Source organism: Mustelus asterias, chromosome 4 (assembly GCF_964213995.1).
Source record: "Mustelus asterias chromosome 4, sMusAst1.hap1.1, whole genome shotgun sequence".
In the NCBI taxonomy this organism is placed as follows: Eukaryota; Metazoa; Chordata; class Chondrichthyes; order Carcharhiniformes; family Triakidae; genus Mustelus; species Mustelus asterias.
Window position 1 is genome coordinate 28286712 of NC_135804.1, and position 21963 is coordinate 28308674.

The 21963-nt window shown below is 41.6% G+C and overlaps 2 protein-coding genes across 2 annotated transcripts in view; both read left to right on the forward strand.

The window, feature by feature from the left end:
* Window positions 1-224: 224 nt before the first annotated feature.
* Window positions 225-20384, forward strand: LOC144492578 (microtubule-associated protein 1 light chain 3 beta). The gene is made up of 4 exons (XM_078210735.1): window positions 225-449; window positions 7785-7840; window positions 10040-10146; window positions 17852-20384. The coding sequence occupies exons 1-4, from the start codon at window positions 410-412 to the stop codon at window positions 18024-18026; spliced, it is 378 nt and encodes a 125-aa protein (XP_078066861.1). The 5' UTR covers window positions 225-409; the 3' UTR covers window positions 18027-20384.
* LOC144492577 (thyrotropin-releasing hormone receptor-like) overlaps window positions 10096-21963 on the forward strand; it is a 52103-nt gene continuing 40235 nt past the window's right edge. Inside the window, exon 1 of the mRNA XM_078210732.1 lies at window positions 10096-10146. The gene's annotated coding sequence lies outside the window, so the exon portion shown is untranslated. The remainder of the gene's footprint in view (window positions 10147-21963) is intronic.

The following is a 21963-nucleotide window of genomic DNA, read 5'->3' on the forward strand; positions in this document are numbered from 1 at the left end:
CAACCTAACTTGCTGTGAAACCGCTGAGCAGCCAATCAGAGCAGCTGGTGGGCAAGTAGCGTCACCTCCATTGTGCGTCTTAACCAATGGGAAGAGTCTCCGGGCAGAATAATCTGCATAACATTACATCGGGCAGCGTTGACCAATCAGAGACCAGTACACCCTGTCAATCAGGCTAGCCCCCTCGTGAATGATTGGCCGGTGGGCACGTCAATCAAAGCCTCAGCCCAATGGGAGCGGCGGCAGAAGGAGTTAAGTTTGGGTGCGCTCAGCCAGTTGCCAGTGGGCGGGTGGAGCGGCTGGGCCGGGAGCGGAGCGGCTGACTGACTGACTGCGGAACCCTGGGCCCGAGCTCGAGACCGCAGCCCGGCCCGCCTCCTGTCTTCAATCCGGGCAGACACCGCTCACAATGCCGTCCGAGAAATCCTTCAAACAGAGGAGGACTTTCGGTAGGAGCTGCGGGGCTTCGGGGGTCAGGGCGGGGGCTGGAGGGAAGGCCCATCCCCCGCCCGACCGTCCGTCCGTCAGTCAGTCAGGCCTTGTGTACACAACCGCCCGGGGCGGCTGCGGCCTTTGTCCCCTGGAACCGCGGGGCGGGGGGGAGGCTTCTAGCAACAGAAACCGTTAGTTTAAACTGTTTGGGGGGGGGGGGGGGAGTCAGAGGGCAGGTACAGACTCGATGGGCCGAATGACCTCTTTCTGTAGTGTAGGGATTTCATGAGGGGGTGGGGGTGGGAAGCTGCCGGATGCAGTGTTCACTGGCGAGCTTAACAGCCGTCATTGGGAGAGCTGTAAGTGGGTCAAGGATGTAACCGTGTGTCTCGGTGGTTGCATGACTCAAATTTTGCTTTGATCTCATTCGCCTTTTATTCTTAACTTTGCAACTGAAACACTTGATTCCTCAGCTTCATTTTTTTGTTACATGGAGTCAACGAGAGTATTCTATCTGAGAAGAAGCTGTTTGACTTGTCAAGATCATCTCTCTCCAGTGGCTGTACATCTATCTTGAAACTACCACTACGCAGGCTCTATTTGAAGTAAACACCCCCCCCCCCCCCCCCTCTCTCTTAATTGCAGTTGAGTAATAAAATGACGCAAATGTGCTGCTGAAATTGCATTATTGTTGCTGTAATACCGCACTCCCGTGAGCCTACCAGGGGCCTGAAGAGGAAGAATAAACAGATATGGCTGGACACATGGGGAAAATGAGAAGAGATGCCCCCCCCCCCCCCCGAATGTTTTAGAATAAATGCGACCTGAATTAATGATGAATTGGCTGCATTCCAGCTCTCAGTAAGTCTCAAGGATGTGTTGATGTCAGGCAAAATGACAGCTGCTTGTTTCATTGCTTCATGACAGTTAGGCTGATTGGTTTCCCGCCCCCCCCCCAGTCATCTTTGTGGCAAGTGCACACATCATTTCGAATTTCCCTGAATGTGCAAATGCCTCCCTTTTGTGGGGTCCGTGCTGTGATTTTGTTGCGTTCATGCATACTGCACCAGCATTCTTAATTTTATCAAGACCAATGGGGAGGATGCATTCAGCATTTCTCCCCATTCCAAGGTTTATTACCAGGAAAACGCTACAAAAGTCTGAGGACACGTACCAACTGTCTCAAGAACGGCTTCTTCCCTATTGTCATCAGACTTTTGAATGGGCCTACCTCGCACTAAGTTGATCTTTCTCTACACCTTAGCTATGACTGTAACACTACATTCTGCACTCTCTCCTTTCCTTTATGAATGGTCTGCCTTGTCTGTATAGCGTGCAAGCAATAATACTTTTCACTGTATACTAATACATGTAACAATAATAAATCGAATCAAGCCCAGTTTTCTGCAAGAGTTATTGCCATTTTGTGTCTAACTCCAGTTTGAATCATGGCATATCTTAGCACTGTCCTGGTCTGCTTATAATTTTGTAATGAATGAAAACTGTCGGGAAGTTTGAGTAATGATGTATAGGTTGGTCTGAAATGACCATTGTTGCTTTATCCTGCCCCCACCACCTACAATATCATAGATGCCATTCTGATTTTGTTTCTTTTAAAGTTAACTGCACTTGTGCCTTAATGAGTTGATCTTCAAATTGATGACTAATTAGTGTCCATAAATTAGATGGGATCAGGGAATAGTTCAGTGGAAATTGATGCGTATGGATGTACAGAAGGTTTTAAAATCAAATCCAAACTTGGCAGAACGTCATGGCAGGTCTGTAAGCAGGATTGACTACGGGCTAAGAAATCTAGGTTACCCAGTTCGTCTACAAGTAGGATTGATCACAGGCTAAGTACCTAGTTGTAGGCATCTTATGAAAGGAAAGCATCATTTTCAAATGTTGAGACAACAGGGTGATTTTAAAATGTAAACAAACAGCTGTAATGGATGTCCTTCACATAGCATTTTCTTCACATATAGCATTTTGTACTCAAAAGAGATTCTCTGTTAACAAAGCTACCAGTCTTGGGATTTACTTGATAACTTGACATTCCAGATTTGACCTCCTGAACATTGGCCTAGTCCCTGTGAAGGTTATCGATCTGAGCTAGATTGAATTTTAAAGCAATTGCCAGGAAATATTGGCTTGCTATTATTAAAATTGCTGATACAAAGGTAGAAAAGAAAGTTGTGAAGAGGACATACAGAGGCTACAAAAGGATATAGATAGGCTAACTGCATGAGCAAAGATCTGACAAATGGAATACAATATGGAAAAATGTTAAGTTGTCCATTTTGGCAGTACAGTTAAAAGCATATGGTGAGAGGATGCAGAGGGATCTGTGTGTTAGTGCAGGAGTCACTGAGGTTTAGTGTGCTGGATCAGCAATCACTAAGGAAAGCTAATAGAATATTATCATTTATTGTGAGGGGAATCTGTACAAAAATAGGAAGATATGCTTAAATTATACAGGGCATTGATGAGACCATGTTCATTTAAGGCAGATATGAAGATGATTTTTTTTCCTGAGGGTCATGCTTTGGAATGCTCGTCCTCAAAAGGGTTGTGGAAGCAAAATGTTTGAACATACTTGAGGCAGAGCCAGATAGGTTCCTGATGAATAAGAGGGTGCAAAGTTATCTGGGCAGTGAGAATGTGGAGGTTACATCAGCTATTTTTTTTGAATAGTGGCGCAGGTTTGAGTGGCCACCTCCCGCACCTAATTCGTATGTTCATATCCAACTGTAAAATCACTTGATTAGTCTGAGCAGGAATTAATAGGGGGCTACTGGATTGTAGGGACCAAGAACTAAATAGTTTGAGTCTTGAAATCTGAAGTTGAGAGTCTCTGGCAACTGGTGCAGGAAGGAGTGGATAAGTTTTCTTTTCTGCTGAGAAACATTCTTTACATTGAAAATGAACAATACGTTTTAGTGGTGACTAATGGCAAGGTTTCTTTCTTGGAATAGGTTTGAGGGGTGTTTATTGCTTCTGAAGTTTGAAATTATGGCTAGATTATTAAAATAAGTAGGTTTTGGATGGGTTGAGGTTAAATTGTCACTTGGATGTGATATTTGGTCAGATTTTAAGGCTTCTTGTATTTGAAGAAAACATTATGCTAAATAACCCATTTTACATTGTGCATAGGAAATTAGATTTTTGAAGGTATTTCTACATTGCTGATTTTAGTAATTATGTATTTTTATGGCTAACATTGAATCAAACAGTTATGTTTGATCTTATGTATTATCTATATAAAAATAACGTCTCTTTAGTGCGGCAGCTATCTTGGAGTAAATCAGAAGGACAAGATTAGATTTGGACATTTCTAAGCAATAACCTCCACTGGCAATTCTATGCCAGCTACATCTAATTGTTTCTTTTAGTCCTTCTCCCAGTATGAAGAATAAACCTATATATTATTTTGCATCATTACCCAGTTCTGATGCCAATTTTGTTTCCAGCTCACTGCTGTTTGGTCGTCTTTTTTAAACATCAGATGCAATCAAGTTGGAGCACGGTAATTATGGGCTCTTTGGTTAATTAACCTTCCAGTTAACTAAGTTTGTTTGAAGGGATTGACAAGGTAGGTAAAGGGAGTGCAGGATGGTTTCAAATGCTGTTCCCTGTGGGCAGCGCTGAGTCCCACTTTGTGTTATATGTGTATACAAATAATTAGGTTTAAGCACAGTAGAAGATGGTCTCAAAATTTGTTCCAAACTGATGATTTGGCAAGTGCCCAAGTGGACTCAAGACTTCAGAAAGAATGGGAGTGGCAGAAAACTGGCAAGTGCAGTTTAATGTGAATGCAAGTGTTAGATATATTTTAGGAAGAACAAAGAATGGCAGTATGTGCAGTGAAAAATAGAGAAGGATCTGGACAAACAGACCTATGGATGCAAATAATACTTCTCCATAAGATACTTCATAATAAAACGATGTCAAAGCCAAAATACACAGCATTGGTTTACTTGGATGCCAGGGGTCAGGACCTGTGGTTAGGAACAGATCGTGTGACTATTTCCATTTAATTAGAGGAAATTTGAGTTTTTTTATTTAATTATTTTTCATAGTGAAATAGAAAAGATTACTTCCACTTGGTAAAAGGTGTGATACCAATTTAAATTGTAAGAAAATAAGTTAGAAATTTCTTCACGTAAGCTTTTGTTGGAGCATGCAATGCCGTGCATCAGGATGAGTCTAATTCCAGTTTGAGCGGCACGGTAGCACAGTGGTTAGCACTGCTGCTTCACAGCTCCAGGGTCCCGGGTTCGATTCCCGGCTCGGGTCACTGTCTGTGTGGAGTTTGCACATTCTCCTCGTGTCTGCGTGGGTTTCCTCCGGGTGCTCCGGTTTCCTCCCACAGTCCAAAGATGTGCGGGTTAGGTTGATTGGCCAGGTTAAAAATTGCCCCTTAGAGTCCTGAGATGCGTAGGTTAGAGGGATTAGCAGGTAAAATATGTGGGGTAGGGCCTGGGTGGGATTGTGGTCTGTGCAGACTCGATGGGCCGAATGGCCTCCTTCTGCACTGTAGGGTTTCTATGATCTATGATTCTATGAGGTAGGCAAAATACTGCAGATGCTGGAATTTGAAACAAAAATAGAAAATGCTGGAAAATCTCAGATCTGACATTTGTTGCCTCTCTCATTGCCCTTGATGTGATGATGAGATGCCTTTTGGACCTGCTGCAGTCTGTGGAGTAGGTACACCAGGGATTCCAGATTCATGATCCATTGACAGTAAGAACAGTGAAATAGTTCCATGTCAGAATGGTACGTAGCATGGAAGGGAATGTGTGGGTTGTGGTATTAAAAATAGTAATTACTGGAAAAATTCAGAAGGTCTGGCAGCATCTGTGGAGAAAGAAACAATAGTTCGATATGACTTTTCTTTGGAACTGAAGGGAGATAGCAATGTGATGGGTTTTATACTGTTGCAAAAGAGAAGGCAAGGCATAGGTTAGAGGGCAGAGGAAATTAAATGCACAGATGTCATGGTACACAAGGCAAATAGTAATAGTATTGGTCCAATTAGCCGCTAATAGAATGAAGGTTAATACCCTCTGAAAATCTAACAGCAATTCTATCTGAAAGCAAAAACAGGAGAACAAGATGTGGGCTGACACTTGGCTGGGGGCGAGAGAGATGGAGGACAGAGTTAATGACCTGAAGATGTTGAACTCAAATGTTAAATCCAGAAGGCTGTAAAATACCTAATCGGAAGATGCGATGCTGTTCTTCCAGCTTGCGTTGGACTTCACTGGAGCATTGTAACAGGCCAAGCACCGAAATGAGAGCAATTTGGCATATTGAAATGGCAAGCAACCAGGAGGTCCAGCCATGCCTGCTGGCTGAGCGAAGGTGTTTCGCAAAACAATCACCAAGTCTGCATTTGATCTCCCATATATAGAAGAGCTCACACTGAGCAGTGAATACGGTAGACTAAATTGAAAGTACAAATAAATTGTTGCTTGACCCAGGAGTGTTTGGATCCTTGGACAGTGAGATGGGGCAGGTGTCACACCTTCTGTGATTGTGTGGAGGCAGGTGTCATGGGAAGGGGATGAGGTGTTGGGGGTGATAGAGGAGTGGACCAAGCTGTTGCAAAGATCCCTTTGGGATACTGATGGGGGAGGTGAGGGGAAAATGTATTTGGTGGCGGAAATGGCAAAGGATAATCCATTGAACGCACAGGCTGTTAGGGTGGACAAGAAGGACCCTACTGTGGTTTTGTGAGGGAGGGAGAAAGGGTGAGAGCAGTAGTACAGGAAATGAGTCCACCACAGTGGCCTTCTGTCCTCCACAGTGAGGTGAGGGAAATACTTTTTTGAAGAAAAAGGAAGACACTCAGAAGTGCCATTCTAGAGTAGCATCATCAGAACAGATGTGACAGGTAAAATGGAAAGGAGTCCTAATGCAGGGTGTGAAGAGGTATAGTGAAGGAAACTGTGGGAGTCAATGGGTTTGTAATGAATATTGGTAGACAGTCTATCCAAGAAATGGAGGTACAGAAGTCGGGGAAGGAAAATATCAGGGATGAACCAAGTGAAGCGCTGAGAGGGGACTCTAATGTTTGCGTGCAGCTCCAGCCGCCTTCCCAAGTGGGGGCTGTGCATGTGGGAGGTCCATCTGAAGAAATCTGTGATTTTCCCAAAAAGTATCCTGGAGGTGTTAGATGCTTGGTCATGATACAATGGTGATGAAGAGAATGCATGTTTATGCTGGTGGTTTGATGGTAATTAAAGCTCAGTTGAATGGTTTGAACTTTTTGGTGTTGCAGCTGCACTCCTCCAGTCTAGTGGAAGAATTCCATCGCACTCCTCCTGTGCCATGCCATATTAGATGGTGGAGAGATTTTGTGAAGTCTAATTGTGAACCACTCGCCACTGAATTGCTCTTCATTATTTTCTCACCTACTGAGCAGTTCCTAAGCCCAAGTTTTATTTCCAGTTTTCCCTTTGAATTACTCAGATGTGGCACTGACTTCACGACTGATATTTGCATATGTGTTTATGGATAAAAGTAAATTACTGCAGATGCTGGAGTCTGAAACAAAAACAGAAAAGATCTCAGCAGGTCCAACAGTATCTGTGGGGAGAGAATAGAGCTAAAATTTCAAGTCTGGATGACTCTTCGTCAGAGCTCAGGTTTTTTTGTGTTTTTTTGAAGTTTGTTCTGAAGTGAATGGGTGTCATTTACCTTTCAAAATGTTTTGATTTTGACAAAAAATGCTAATGAAAAGGTGTTTCCTGACTGGATCTGATCTTGTCAAGAGTTGAAGCTTTCAGATTTGGAGCATGGAGGTTCAGAAACATAGATTTACAGCACTGAAGGAGGCTATACAGCCCATCATGTCCCATGTTTAATTTTGGGGGACCTTATCTTTGTGTACGTAGAGGGATATTTGCTTGATGTGCATGGTAGGACTGCTGTATCTTGTTTATTTGAGCCTTTTTTTGTGTATTGGGGGCTTGCTTTTTATTATAGGGCTCTTGATTGTTTTTGCATATTTTGGGATCTGTAATTGTGTTGCTCCACTATGGCAGATCTAATTATCTTATGGGAGTATTTTTTGGTGTCTGGAGGGTCTTGTTTTAGCCACTTTATTTGTTGTATATTAGGGAGTTGCATTATTACATGACTATTTCTTGGCCTCTCTGGTTTTGCTAAAAAAAATTGGGTCATGTCAATGGAGAGGAGCTGCTGGAGGTCTCTTGTAGATCGCCAAACTATTCTAAACCAGAGAACATCTGGGCATCAGCTTAATGTGATTTTTTTATTTAGCAGTCCCAGTTCAAGGTTTTTGCAGTATGGTTTTTTAAATTCATTGTTATGCTATTTTACAGAGCAGAGAGTGGAAGATGTGCAACTTATTCGAGAACAACATCCCAACAAGATCCCTGTGAGTATTCTTGGGGGAATTTAAAACTAAAATGGCTTTTGTTCTAAGAATAGTATTTTAAGTTGTAAAATAGTGTACTGGCAATGGCAATTGAGCATTTGTTTAATATAGCACATTTATTGGCTCTTTGTGATATGACATCTTGGGTCAATTTGACTTGGCAAGTTCTTCATGCAAGTTTCACTGAATATGTAAATAGACATCCCCAAAAAGTGGACACTTCCTAACAGTCCTGTGTAATTTGCAATATAATATAATTGCACTTTAAACCACTGACTCCCTCAACTTACAAACAAAGGACAACCTACAATGCACCAAGTTATTAAATAAGTAAATCACCTGACCTGCAGGTCATTGAGGTGACAAGTGAGCAGCAGCTAAATGGAGATCTCTTTACCCAGCATGCACAGTAACAAAGAAACTTCTGTTCTTTAAATAAAACTTGCCAGACAATATAACAAGGACAGAATAGTTTCTTTGTCACTACACCTGGGTAAAGATATCTCAATTGGACAACTGTTAGCTGGGGAAAGTCACAAATCGGGCTGGCTGAAATTGTGGGGTTGAAACTATGGGGGTGGTTAGCAGGTGGGAAGAGAAGAAATGGAGCAAATGCTTTCCTGTTCCCTCTGCTGTCCCTGCCCCGCCTAGTCCACTGGTTCATGAAAGTTCTCACAACGGTTGCTGGCATAAAGCCACAAATAAAGATTCTGAGCTATACTTAGTCTTTCACTTGTACACTGACAACACCCAGCTCTTGCATCACAGCCACCTCTCTCGACTCCTCCACTGTTGTCAGGCTGCTTATCCAATGTCCTCCAATTAAATATGGGGAAGACTGAAGCAATGGTTCCAAATTCCAAACTTTAATTATCAACTCCAGTCCACCCCTTGGCTACAGTCTGAGATTAATTCAGTTTGTTCCAAACCTTGGTGTCACATTTGATCTTGAGTTGAGCTTTTTGATTTCCTATTTGTGCCATTTCTTGATAACATTGATCAACTTTACCCCCATCTTGGCTGATCTGCTGCAGAATTCTTCATCCATGCCTTACTCTAGACTCGAGTAATCCAATACTCCTGGCTGCTCACCCACATTCTACCTCCATAAACTTGGCCTGTTACCCTTGTCATAACTCGCAGCTAGTTCTGTTCACTGACCTACAAAAATGTCTCCATTTTAAAATTCTCATCCTTGTTTTCTAATCTCTCTGGATTTACACCACCTTATCTCAGTAATCTCCCTCAACTCCACAATCCTCTGAAATATCTGCATTCTAATTCTTGCTGCCTTCCCTACGATAGCCGAGTGACTTTGCATGCACAAGCTTTAAAGGGAGCACGGGTTGTGTACATCCTGTTTGTTTCCTGCACGATATGCTCCACGTTGCTGTCTGGTCACTCCACACAGCTAAAAGGGAAAATTAGTAGCCACTGATGTTAGATAGAAAAACACAGTTGTCAATTTATGCACTGGATTCATGATCAGTCCCTTTTTTGTAATTTTGGTTGAGAAATTGATTTTTGGCAGGAAGACTCTGCTTTGCTTCAAATAGTGCAGTGGATTCTTTAACGTACATCTGAGAAGGCAGATTGGGCATAAAGTCCGATCTCACTGACAGCAAGTATGACAATTTAGTGTTGTATTTTTTTGCCATGTTAATGTGTTAGCTTAGATTGCATGCTCAGATTTGACAGTCGGCTTGATGGGCTGCACAGCCTTCTGGACACAAGTTCGGCAACTCTGTCACAGTCTGCCCTCATTTTATTTTTCTTTGCTGGTTTTAGTTCTCTTTTTTTGATTTCATATGACAGCTGTTCCCGATTCTGTCATTCATGCATCCTTTCTACATGTCCCAATACCACAGTCCTTGGCCGTGCACCATGAAGACTTCTGTCATTTAATATTTCTTGCCTTCCATCCTATCTCAGATCTTCCCTTTTTTGTTCTTATTAACCACCCTCCCCCTTTCACTTTGTTATAATTTATTGTATTTATCATGATGAAAGGCCATCAACCTGAAACATTATCTCTCTCTCTGTCTCCACGGATGCTGCCAGATCTGCTGAGTATTTCCAGTATTTTCTGTTTTTAACGCAGCTTGCATTCATGATATTCTAGCTGGAGGCAAGAGTGCTACCACTGAGCCCATGCATTCACCAACTGAACCATGTTATACTTTGCTTTCCAATTTTCAGGTCATAATTGAAAGGTACAAGGGAGAAAAGCAATTGCCTGTTTTGGACAAGACCAAATTTCTTGTCCCAGACCATGTAAACATGAGTGAACTGATCAAAATCATAAGGTAAATTTTTAGTTTTAATTCACATTTAAGAAATGGATTGTTGCTTTGTCTATCAAAGGTGCTGGAATATTCTGTTCTGTGATATGTACAATGCTAGCAATTTTTTAATCAACAAAATTTGACAATTTGGACTGTGATAGCTGAGTCGCGATAACGCCTCTTTGTAACTGATATTTGAAAGACAGGAAGGAAAAGGAGGTGGGGTAGCTCTGTTAATTAAAGATAACATCAGAGCGGTAGTGAGAGACGATATAGGCTCTAAGGAGCAGAATGTGGAATCGTTGTGGGTGGAGATGAGGAATAGTAAGGGGAGAAAGTCACTGGTGGGCGTGGTCTATAGGCCCCCAAATAATAACTTTGAGGTGGGTCGGGCTATAAACAAGCAAGTAATGGATGCGTGCAAAAACGGAATAGCAATAATCATGGGGTATTTTAACCTGCATATTGATTGGTTGACTCAAGTCGGACGCGGTGGACTTGAGGAAGAGTTCTTAGAATGCTGTCGGGATAGTTTCCTTGAACAGTATGTTACAGAACCTACGAGGGAGCGAGTTATCGTGAATCTGGTCCTGTGTAATGAGACAGGTAAAATTAATCTTCTTGTGAGGGACCCTCTTGGAATGAGTGATCACAATATGGTTGAATTTCTAATACAAATGGAGGGAGAGAAAGTAGGGTCCCAAACCAGCGTCCTCTGCTTGAACAGAGGGGAGTACAATAGGATGAGTGCAGAATTGGCCAATGTAGACTGGGAGCGCAGACTAGTTGGTAGGACAGCTAGTTGGTAGGACAGTGGCGGATTTTTAAGGAGATTTTTCTCAGTACTCAGCAAAAATATATTCCTGTGATTAAAAAAGGAATGGAAGAAAAGGGATACCCAGCCGTGGATAACTAAGGAAATAAAGGAAAGTATTAAATTAAAAACCGATGCGTACCGAGTGGCCAAAACTAGTGGGGAATTAGAAGATTGGGAAAGCTTTAAAAAACAACAAAGAACTACTAAGAAAGCGATAAAGAAAGGAAAGATAGATTATGAAACTAAACTAGCACAAAATATAAAAACTGATAGTAAAAGTTTTTACAAATATATAAAAAGGAAAAGAGTAGCTAAAGTAAATGTTGGACCCTTAGAAAACGAGAAGGGGGATTTAATAATGGGAAACGAGGAAATGGCCGAGGCCTTAAACAAGTGTCGGTCTTCACGGTAGAGGACACACATAGCTTACTGAAAATTGATGGCCGTGGGACTGTAGGGGGTGGGGTCCTTAAAACGATTACTATTACTAAAGAGGTAGTGCTCGGTAGGTTAATGTGACTAAAGGTAGACAAGTCCCCGGGCCCGGATGGAATGCATCCCAGGGTACTGAAAGAAATGGCAGAAGTAATAGCGGATGCGTTGGTTGTAATTTATCAAAATTCGCTGGACTCTGGGGAAGTGCCAGCTGATTGGAAAACAGCTAATGTGACGCCACTGTTTTAAAAAGGAGGTAGACAAAAGGCAGGTAACTACAGGCCGGTTAGCTTAACGTCCGTAGTTGGGAAATTGCTGGGATCCATCATTAAAGAAGAAATAGCAGGACACCTGGAAAAAAATGGTTCGATCAAGCAGACGCAGCATGGATTCATGAAGGGAAAGTCGTGTTTGACGAATTTACTGGATTTTTATGAAGATGTAACGAGTGCGGTTGACAGAGGGGAACCGGTGGATGTGGTGTTTTTGGATTTCCAGAAGGCATTCGATAAGGTGCCTCACAAAAGGTTGCTGCAGAAGATTAGGGTACACGGAGTTGGGGGTAAAGTGTTAGCGTGGATTGAGGATTGGCTATCTAACAGGAAGCAGAGAGTTGGAATAAATGAGTGCTTTTCTGGTTGGCAGTTGGTGACTAGTGGCGTGCCGCAGGGATCAGTGCTGGGGCCTCAGCTGTTTACCATATACATAGACGATCTGGAGGAGGGGACCGAGTGTAGGGTAACAAAGTTTGCGGATGATACAAAGATGAGTGGGAAAGCGAATTGCGTGGAGGATGCGGAAAGTCTGCAGAGAGATTTGGATAGGCTAAGTGAGTGGGCGAGGATCTGGCAGCTGGAGTATAACATTGACAAGTATGAGGTTATCCACTTTGGAAGGAATAATAGTAAAATGGACTATTATTTAAATGGTGAAAAATTGCAACATGCTACTGTGCAGAGGGACCTGGAGGTCCTTGTGCATGAATCGCAAAAACTCAGTTTGCAAGTGCAGCAGGTGATCAAGAAGGCAAATGGAATGTTGGCCTTTATCGCGAAGGGGATGGAGTATAAAAGCAGGGAGGTCTTGCTGCAATTGTACAAGGTACTGGTGAGGCCGCAACTGGAGTAGTGTGTGCAATTTTGGTCCCCTTATTTGCGGAAGGATGTATTGGCCTTGGAGGGAGTATAGAGAAGGTTCACCAGGTTGATACCGGAGATGAGGGGGTTAGCTTATGAGGAGAGATTGAGTAGATTGGGCCTGTACTCGTTGGAGTTTAAAAGGCTGAGGGGAGATCTTATAGAGACATATAAGATAATGAAGGAGCTCGACAGGGTAGAGGCAGAGAGATTCTTTCCACTTAGAAAGGAAACCAGAACTAGAGGACACAGCCTCAAAATAAGGGGGAGTCAGTTTAGGACAGAGTTGAGGAGGAACTTCTCTCAGAGAGTAGTGAATCTCTGGAATTCTCTGCCCATTGAAGCAGTGGAGGCTACCTCGTTAAATATGTTTAAGTCACAGGTAGATAGATTTCTGATCAATAATGGAATTAAGGGTTATAGGGAGCGGGCGGGTAAGTGGAGCTAAACCACTATCAGATCAGCCATGATCTTATTGAATGGCGGGGCAGACTCGAGGGGCTAGATGGCCTACTCCTGCTCCTATTTCTTATGTTCTTATGAAATCACATTACTTGGGTCTGAGCTGTTCGTTAAAATGCTCCCAAGGTTTAATCTAAATTTATTTTTATTAGCTCGTTGTAAGGGTGAGAATTATTTTTAATGTAAAGGTACAAAATGAAGTGATTAAGCTTCTGCTCCTCAAAGATTGAGGAATGGCACTCACCTTGGGCATTGTACACTCTTGATTTCTGTTTTTCCTGTGAGCAATCATCTTGATCCAAAGCGTACTAGATTTGACACAACACTAAGTAGATCGATTTGTCAGTGTTTTTGATCATCAAAATGTCTTTTTGCTGAACAGCCAATCATCAAGCTCGAGTCACCAAACCAAAAGTTACTGAGAAATGAGACTTAATATATTCATATAGGTGCACATCTAAATGCCAGAGAAATTGGACACAAATTGGCAAGGCTTGGGAAGACCCAAAGTATGTGAAAAGGTCTGACTGAAAGTTTCCTAGCTAAAACCAGACTGCTTACCAGAGAGCTCTAGTAAGCATCTTGCTGCTTGCCCATTCAATTACCCTGTTTATAAACACATTGGTTCACCTTTATAGTAGCAAAATGTTCCAAAGTGTTGCACAAGAGCATTATCAAACAAAACAAACAAATATTAGAACAGCTTTATCAAAGAGGAGGAGAAAGAGATTTAGTGAGGAAGTTCCAGAGCTAGGATTGTAGGCAATGATTTAAAGCCGGAGCACATTAGAGGCCAGAATGAAAGGAGCAAGAGACCCCTGGAGTTCTCTGGTTGGAGACGAGCTTCGGGAGAATACTGAGATATTCTATAAATACATGAAGGGGAAGAGGTTGACCAGGAAACGAGTAGGGCCAATTAGGGACCAATCTGTGTCTGAAGCTGCAGAACATTGGAAGGGTGTTAAATGAATACTTCCCAAGAGTCTTCACTCAGGAGGAGGCTGTAAGTACAGAATTCAGGAAAAGGGACTGAGGACCTTGAGCCGTTTGACATAGGAAGTGTGGAGGTTTTGACAGACTTGAAAATGAACAGATTTTCAGACCCGGATGAATTACATCCCAGGCTGCTGTAAGAGACGAGGTAGGGAATTGCAGGTTCTCTGACGCAAATTTTTAATTCCTCTTTGGCCTTGGGGGAAGTCATGATGTGGAGATGCAGGCGTTGGACTGGGGTAAGCACAGTAAGAAGCCTCTCAACACCAGGTTAAAGTCCAACAGGTTTATTTGGTAGCACAAGCTTTTGGAATGTTGTTCCTGAAGAAAGGAGCGACACTCCGAAGCTTGTGCTACCAAATAAACCTGTTGGACTTTAACTTGGTGTTGTGAGACTTCTTACCATTGGGGAAGTGCCAGAGGACTGAAGAATGGCTAATGTGGTCCCACTTTTCAAGAAGGGTGATAGAAATGAACCTAGGAGTTACTGACCGGTGAATCTCACATCAGTGGTAGGGCAACTATTGGAGAAAATTCTGAAGGAAAGAATTATCTCCACTTGGAAAGGCATGGGTTAATTAGCGATAATCAGCATGGCTTTGGCAGAGGGAGGACATGCCTAACAAATTTGATGGAATTTTTTGAAAAAGTGGTTGTGTGTGGATGAGGGAAGCGCTGTTGATGTAGTTTGTGGATTTTAGCAAAGGCTTTGACAAGGTCCCACATGGGAGACTGAGAAAGTTGAAGCACGTGAAATTCAGGGAAACTAGGTGAGATGGATCAGAAACCGGCTCAGTAATAGGACGCAAGGGTAGTGGTAGATGGCTGTTTGAGTGACCGGATGCCAGTATCCGGTGATATACAACAAGGATCAGTACTGGGATCCTTATTGTTTGTTTTTATACATAAATGTTAGAGATGAAAATGTGGGGGCACTGATGAGTAAGTTTGCAGATGACACCAAGATTGATAGGGTGGTTAATAGTGAAGAAGGTTGTAGGTTACAGGAAGATATAGATGGGTTGATCAGATAGGCAGAGCAGTGGCAGATGGTATTTAACCCTAAGTACAAGGTGATGCACTTTGGAAAAAGTAACAAGATAAGGGAGTGTTTTATGAATGGCAGGACATCAGGAAGCTGAGAAGAACAGAGGGATCTTGGGGTACTTATTCACAGATCCTTGAAGGCGGCAGAGCAGGTGAATAGGGTAGTTAAGGCATATGGGACACTTGTTTTTATCAGTCTTTGCATAGCGTATAAGAATAAGGAGGTTATGCTGGAGCTGTACAGAATGTTAGTTCGGCCACAGCTGGAGTACTGTGTGCAGTTCTGATCACCTCACTAGGAAGGGTAGAAGGGATACAGAGGAGATTCACCAGGTTGTTGCCTGGGATGGAGTATTTGAGCTATAAGGAGAAATGGGATATGCTTGGATTGTTTTCTTTAGAGCAGCGAAGGCTGAGAGGGGACATGATTGAGGGGTATGGACAGGGTGAATAGGAAGCAGCTGTTCCCCTTGGTTGAGGGGTCAATCGGAAGGGGGCATAATTTTAGGGTGAGGAGTGGGAGATTCCGAGGGGATTTGAGAAACAAAATTTACTCGAGGGTGATGGGAATCTGGAATGCATTTCCTGGGAAGGTAGTGGAGGCCGGAAATCTTACAACTTTTTAAAAAGTACTTGATGAGCACTTGAAATATCATAACATTCAAGGATATGGGACAAGTTCTGAAAGATGAGATTAGTGGTAGTTATTGTCGGTGCAGACTCGATGGGCCAAAGAGCCTTTTCTGTACTGTATAACTCTGACCTTGGAGACCACGATTACTGCTGCAGCTACAAGTCTATTATTTGCCTCTAAAATTGGAACATGGGCTGCTTAATGCCTTTGACAAGGTCCCTCATGGCAGACTGGTGCAGAAGGTGAAGTCGCATGGGATCAGAGGTGAGCTGGCAAGGTGGATACAAAACTGGCTCGGTCATAGAAGATGGAGGGTAGCAGTGGAAGGGTGCGCTTCTGAATGGAGGACTGTGACAAGTGGCGTTCCTCGGGGATCAGTGCTGGGACCTTTGCTGCTCATAATATATATAAATGATTTGGAGGAAAATGTAACTGGATTGATTAGTAAGTTTGCGGACGACACAAAGGTTGGTTGATTTGCAGATAGAGATGAGGACCATCAGAGGATACAGCAGGATATAGATCAGTTGGAGACTTGGGTGGAGAGGTGGCAAATGGAGTTTAATCCAGACAAATGTGAAGTAATGCATTTTGGAAGGTCTAATACAAATAGGAAATATGCAGTAAATGGCAGAACGCTTAAGAGTATTGATAGGCAAAGGGATCTGGGTGTACAGGTACACGGGTCACAAAGTGGCAATGGAGTTGGAGAAAGTAGTCAAGAAGGCATATGGCATGCTTGCCTTCATCGGCCAGGGCATTGAATTTAAAAATTGGCAAGTCATGTTACAGTTTTATAGAACCTTAGTTAGGCCGCATTGGAATATAGTGTTCAATTCTGGCCGCCACACTACCAGAAGGACGTGGAGGCTTTGGAGAGGGTACAGAAAAGATTTACCAGGATGTTGCCTGGTATGGAGGGCATCAGCTATGAGGAGAGGTTGGAGAAACTTGGTTTGTTCTCACTGGAACGATGGAGGTTGTTCCATGGACAGAATGGATAGTCAGAAGCCCTTTCCCAGGGTGGAAGAGTCGATTACTAGGGAGCACAGGTTTAAGGTGCGAGGGGCAAGGTTCACAGGAGATGTATGAGGCAGATTTTTTACAGAGAGAGTAGTGGGTGCCTGGAACTCGTTACCGGGGGAGGTAATGGAAGCAGATGCGATAGTGACTTTTAAAGGGCATCCTAACAAATAGATGAATAGGATGGGAATAAAGGGATATGGTCCCCAGAAGGGTAGGGGGCTTTAGTTAAGTCAAGTAGCATGGTCAGTGCAGGCTTGGAGGGTGGAAGGGCCTGTTCCTGTGCTGTAATTTTCTTTGTTCTTTGTTCTTATTTGTACCCGTGTAAAAAGTGGCTTGCAACCTGTTAGATTTCATTAAGTCCATATCTGATTTTGTACTTGGTCAGAAATGTGGGTGGAGTAGGAAATTTAAATACAAAATAATTATTTCATGCTAAAAGTACCAAAATATTTTTAATACACATGAGCACAGAAGATTTTTTAAAAGAAACTAAAGAAAATGGTTGTAAAATGGTTAGATTAGATGGAGTTAAATAGTTTACAAGACTAGTCTCAAGATGTACAATAGAAACTTCAGCTATTGGTACTGAAAGCATTGTAAATGGGAGTGAAAGGCTGGTATTCCATTGCAAGCAAGATGTGGAGAATCAAGTGACTTTCCTATTTTAAACGTGCTTGTTTTGTTAATAACACTAAGTAAAGAAATTTTTAAAAAGCGTAGCCTTCAGAAGTGGAGCTGCACATCAATTTTACATGTTCCATTTTGTACTTACTCATCACTGGGGGGGCAGTTGGAGTTGAACTTAAATGGCTTGTTGGTGGGATATTTATCATGGAAGTTATTGTATCCAAACAGGTTCCTGGCTACGTGAACAAGGGGGAGCTCTAGCTGTCTTTAACAGCCCAAACTGATGAAATCCACTAACTCCTGACTTAAATGATTTGGTACAATACCAGACAGTGTATTCTTGTTTGTTTCATAACTTGAAATTACTGTTGGAATTTGCTGTAAGGAAGCCTTTTAAATATCAAGACTTGATTCATGGCATTTATCAGATGTATTTAAATGATGATTTTGCTGATGGACAAGTGCTAATATTACATTCTAATATGTTTGAAAGAGGAGAAATTATCAAATGAATGAACTAATATCTGCTTTTTGGCATGTGCTTTGTAGGAGGCGTCTGCAACTAAATTCAAATCAGGCTTTTTTCCTGTTGGTGAATGGGCACAGCATGGTTAGTGTTTCTACACCCATATCTGAGGTTTATGAACGCGAGAAGGATGAAGATGGTTTTCTCTACATGGTCTATGCATCCCAGGAAACCTTTGGAACGGACACGGCACTGTAACCACAATCCTGTTTTGGAATAGCTCCCTCCATGTTCCTGTAGTGCCCCTATCATAGTGCATTGCACGACAACAGGTGATTTCCCCAGCTCAGCCAGGAATTAGAAGAGGCGATGCATAAAATTATTTGGATCTAAAAGTTGGTAGTGTAACTGCAGTCCTTTTGCTTGTTAGGTTCTGAAAAATTGGATATGATATTCTTGTAAATGCTATCTGAAGCAATCTTAAGCCAAATCCTAATTGTGTTCAGAGGTCATCGGGTATCTTGCATTGACTACAAACCCTCGAGTCAATTTAAGAGACTTTTTAAAAGTAACATTGACTAAGCAGACAATGTTGCTTTGAGTGAGATTATCAAGAAGTATGTTTTAAAAATACTTTAAACCCTAAAATTCCCATTTTAAAGTGCCATCATTGGAGAGCTATTAAATGGCTAATTTTCATAAAATGGCTGTTTCTAACCTTTATCAAACACTGCTATATGACCACCTCATTGAGACTTGGGCATGAAATTTAAATGGGTGTGAAAATACTGCAAGCAGTAATATGAATCCAGCAACGAGGTGAGACAGGAGAGCCATTCTTTGTGAATGAGCTACTAAGTGGGGAATTAATTAGCAGGTTCTAAAATGGAAAAGGCTGATCACACTCTCTTTCTGTATTTTAATTTGTGTTCAGAAAATACCACAATGCAAACAATCTCTTAACATGTTTCTTCATTCCATGTCCCCAATCCAGGGTAATTTTTTTTTTAAAATGCTCTTTCTCATGAGCAGCTGTTTGGTTGCTTTCAGATTGGTTTCCACTGGGCTGTTTCACAAATGTATCTAATCTCTAGCTATCCCTGCTGTTGCTCAAATTTATTAATTGTTGACAAATTACAGGCTATATGAAAAATCAACCCACATTCAAAATATATCTAGAACATGTCTCTTGTGAAGCTATGATAGAAAAGCATCAGAAAAAAGTTTTCAAATAACAGTTCCAAAAATGCATCATATACGTACACTTAGTCTTCAGAAATATACATACAAATCATAAAATGCTTTACCATTTTGTGTAAAACCTTCATATCCTCATTTGAACCTTCTAATCACTTGTAGTGAAATTAGTCCGACATTTTATTATTCATGTGTACTCGTTCTCAAGCTACTGTTGATATTATTGCAAATAAATTGGTTAACCCGTTCTCTGCTGTATGCCAATATTTCGAATGGACCATGAATTTGGAATCAGCCCTTTTTGAAGTGCTAGGTATCTGGAATAGTTAGGCGTGCAGATTGTAAATTCAAATATCAGTCATAACATTTCATGTCTTATCTGTACATCTAAAGATTTTATTCTGTTTTGTTTGCTGACATCAAGTACCTTTAACTATTATCTTTGCTACAAAACGTATTTAAACAAAACTTGTTCTGAAGTTCTTGGAATGCCAATGGGGCGGGACATTTAAGAATATGAAGCTGACTGAATAATTAAGCTTATGCTATGACTTGTTATGCACACCTTTTGTTCATGTGTTAATAGTGGAGGCAGTCTCATCCCTGATGCTCTGCTTTTGCTGCATACATTAAATACCAAAAGGGGTAATAATTACAGATAATGCTTGATGGCATCCTCAGATTACCATACTGTTATAGGCACTGAGCCAGTAGAAGGGTTAATAACATTAAAGTTTATGAGTGATGTTATTGCCTGGAACTGTTGTACTTTTTTAGTTGTAAAATTAGCTACTGCTGGCACTGTCAACATCTGGTGGGGCATCAGCTGCATTCTGGAATTCTTGATATAATACAGCAGGTTTATTTAACTAATTCTAATAGGTTTGATAAATATGCAGTATTTTATATCAGAACATGCTCAACTGTTAGTGATCCACATTCCAAAATCTGTCCTAAAACAGAAGCCATGTATTGAAGAGAATTATTGATGGCCAATGAAACTAGGAAATTGGTGCCAGACATTTCCATTGTCACCAGTATTTCACTTGGTATCTCCACTGTACACTTGGTCTGATTGTAACAGAAAGTCACTGAAACCAGAATGCAACAAAAGTCCAAAAATGTTCAACAGTGCCTTTAAGTTTTTAATTGTCATTTTAATTTTTTTACTTTCGCATTAATTCTGGAAATACTTCAGTGTCATTCAAGATCTTCACTAATGTATATTATCGAGCACATAAAACAGATTTGTGTGTTTTGTAATTTAGAACTTTTTTTAAAATTGTATTATTTGGATCTGCTGTTGACGAACCTGAACTGACGACTTGTAAATATATTGTATATGATACTGTTTTGAGACGTGTGCCTGTATGGAAAGATGCATTTGCCCTTTTCAAAATAAATAAGAAAGGTATCAAATCTATCTTTTTTTTTCAGCAGTACACAAAAACTACATAGAGTAAAATCTGTTCATCTTTAACTATCTACAAATAGACAAGAGTAATCATAATTTCATAGTTTGAGGGTGAGGAATTTGGGTCTGAAACTAGTGTCTGGGGACAGTTGGCAAAATGGTGAAAAGTAGAGAAGCAATGATGCATTAGGAGATATTTCATGACTTTCAACAAAGATATATTCCATTGTGAAAGAACTCTACAAAAAGGATGCACCATCTGTGGCTAGCTAAAGAAATTGGGGCTGGTATCTAATTGAAAGAAAATACGTATAATGCTGCAAAGATTGGTAGGTCAAAAGATTGGGAAGATTTAGAAACCAGCAAAAGATGGCTTTTAAAAAAAGAGGGAGAACTTAGAATTTGAGAGAAAACTAGCAATAAATGTAAAAGCTCCTACAAATATATAAAACATCCTGGGGGTTAGCATTGACCAGAAACTGGACTGGATCAGCAGCAGTGTGTACCACCTGCAAGAATTCACCAAGGCTTCTTACTCAGCACCTTCCAAATCCACGACCACTACCATCTGGGAGGACGAACAGCAGACACATGGGAACGCCACCACCTGGAAATTGCCCTCCAAGCCACTCGCCATTCTCACTTGAAAATATATCAGTATTCCTTCATCAGCATTGGGTCAAAATCCTGGAACTCAAAGAACAGCACAGGAAACAGGCCCTTCGGCCCTCCAACTCCTTTGCTAACAGCACAGTGCGCTTACCTACACCAAAGGGACTGCAGCGGTACGAGAAGACAGCTCATCACACCACCTCGGGCAATTAGGAATGTACAATAAATGCTGGCCTAGCCAGTGACCCCCACATTCTGTAAATAAGGAAAAAGGTAGGTACAGTGTGCACTGATCATTAGAGGGTGTGATTTGGGGATTACTGATGCCAAAGAGGAATGTAAAACATGATCACTGGAAGAAAAAGTGCTAGGAAAACCAATGGGACTAAGGGCTGATAAGTTCTCTGGACCTGCATCCTAGGGTCTTAAAGGAAGTGGCTACAGCAATAGTGGATAGTTGCAATCTTCCAAAATTTCCTAGATTCTGGAAAGATTCCAGCAGTTCGGAAATCTGCAAATGTAACTCTAGTCAAAGAAGGAAGAGGCATCGCTGAAATGCTGGAATTCATTATTAAGGAAGTAGTAGTGGACCTTTAGAATTAGCATGGTTTTGTGAAAGGGAAAAACTGTAAAATGTGTTAATTCTTTAAGGGTTTAATGAGTTGAGTGGATAAAAGTGAATCAGTAGATGTGTATTTGGATTTCCAAAACGGTTATTGTGGAAGATAAGGGCTCATTGTGTTGGGGGTAATATAGTAGCATTGATAGAGGCTTGGCTAACTAACATGAAATAGTTGGGATAATGGTAATTTTTCAGAAAAATAGCGGAGTGCCACGGACATCGGTACTGGGCCTCAACTATTTACAATCTTGTACTGACTTGGATGAAGGGACTGAGTGTCTTGTAACCAAATTTGCTGGTGATGCAAAGGGAGGGAAGCAATTTGGGAGGAAATGCAGCTAGGCAAAGGG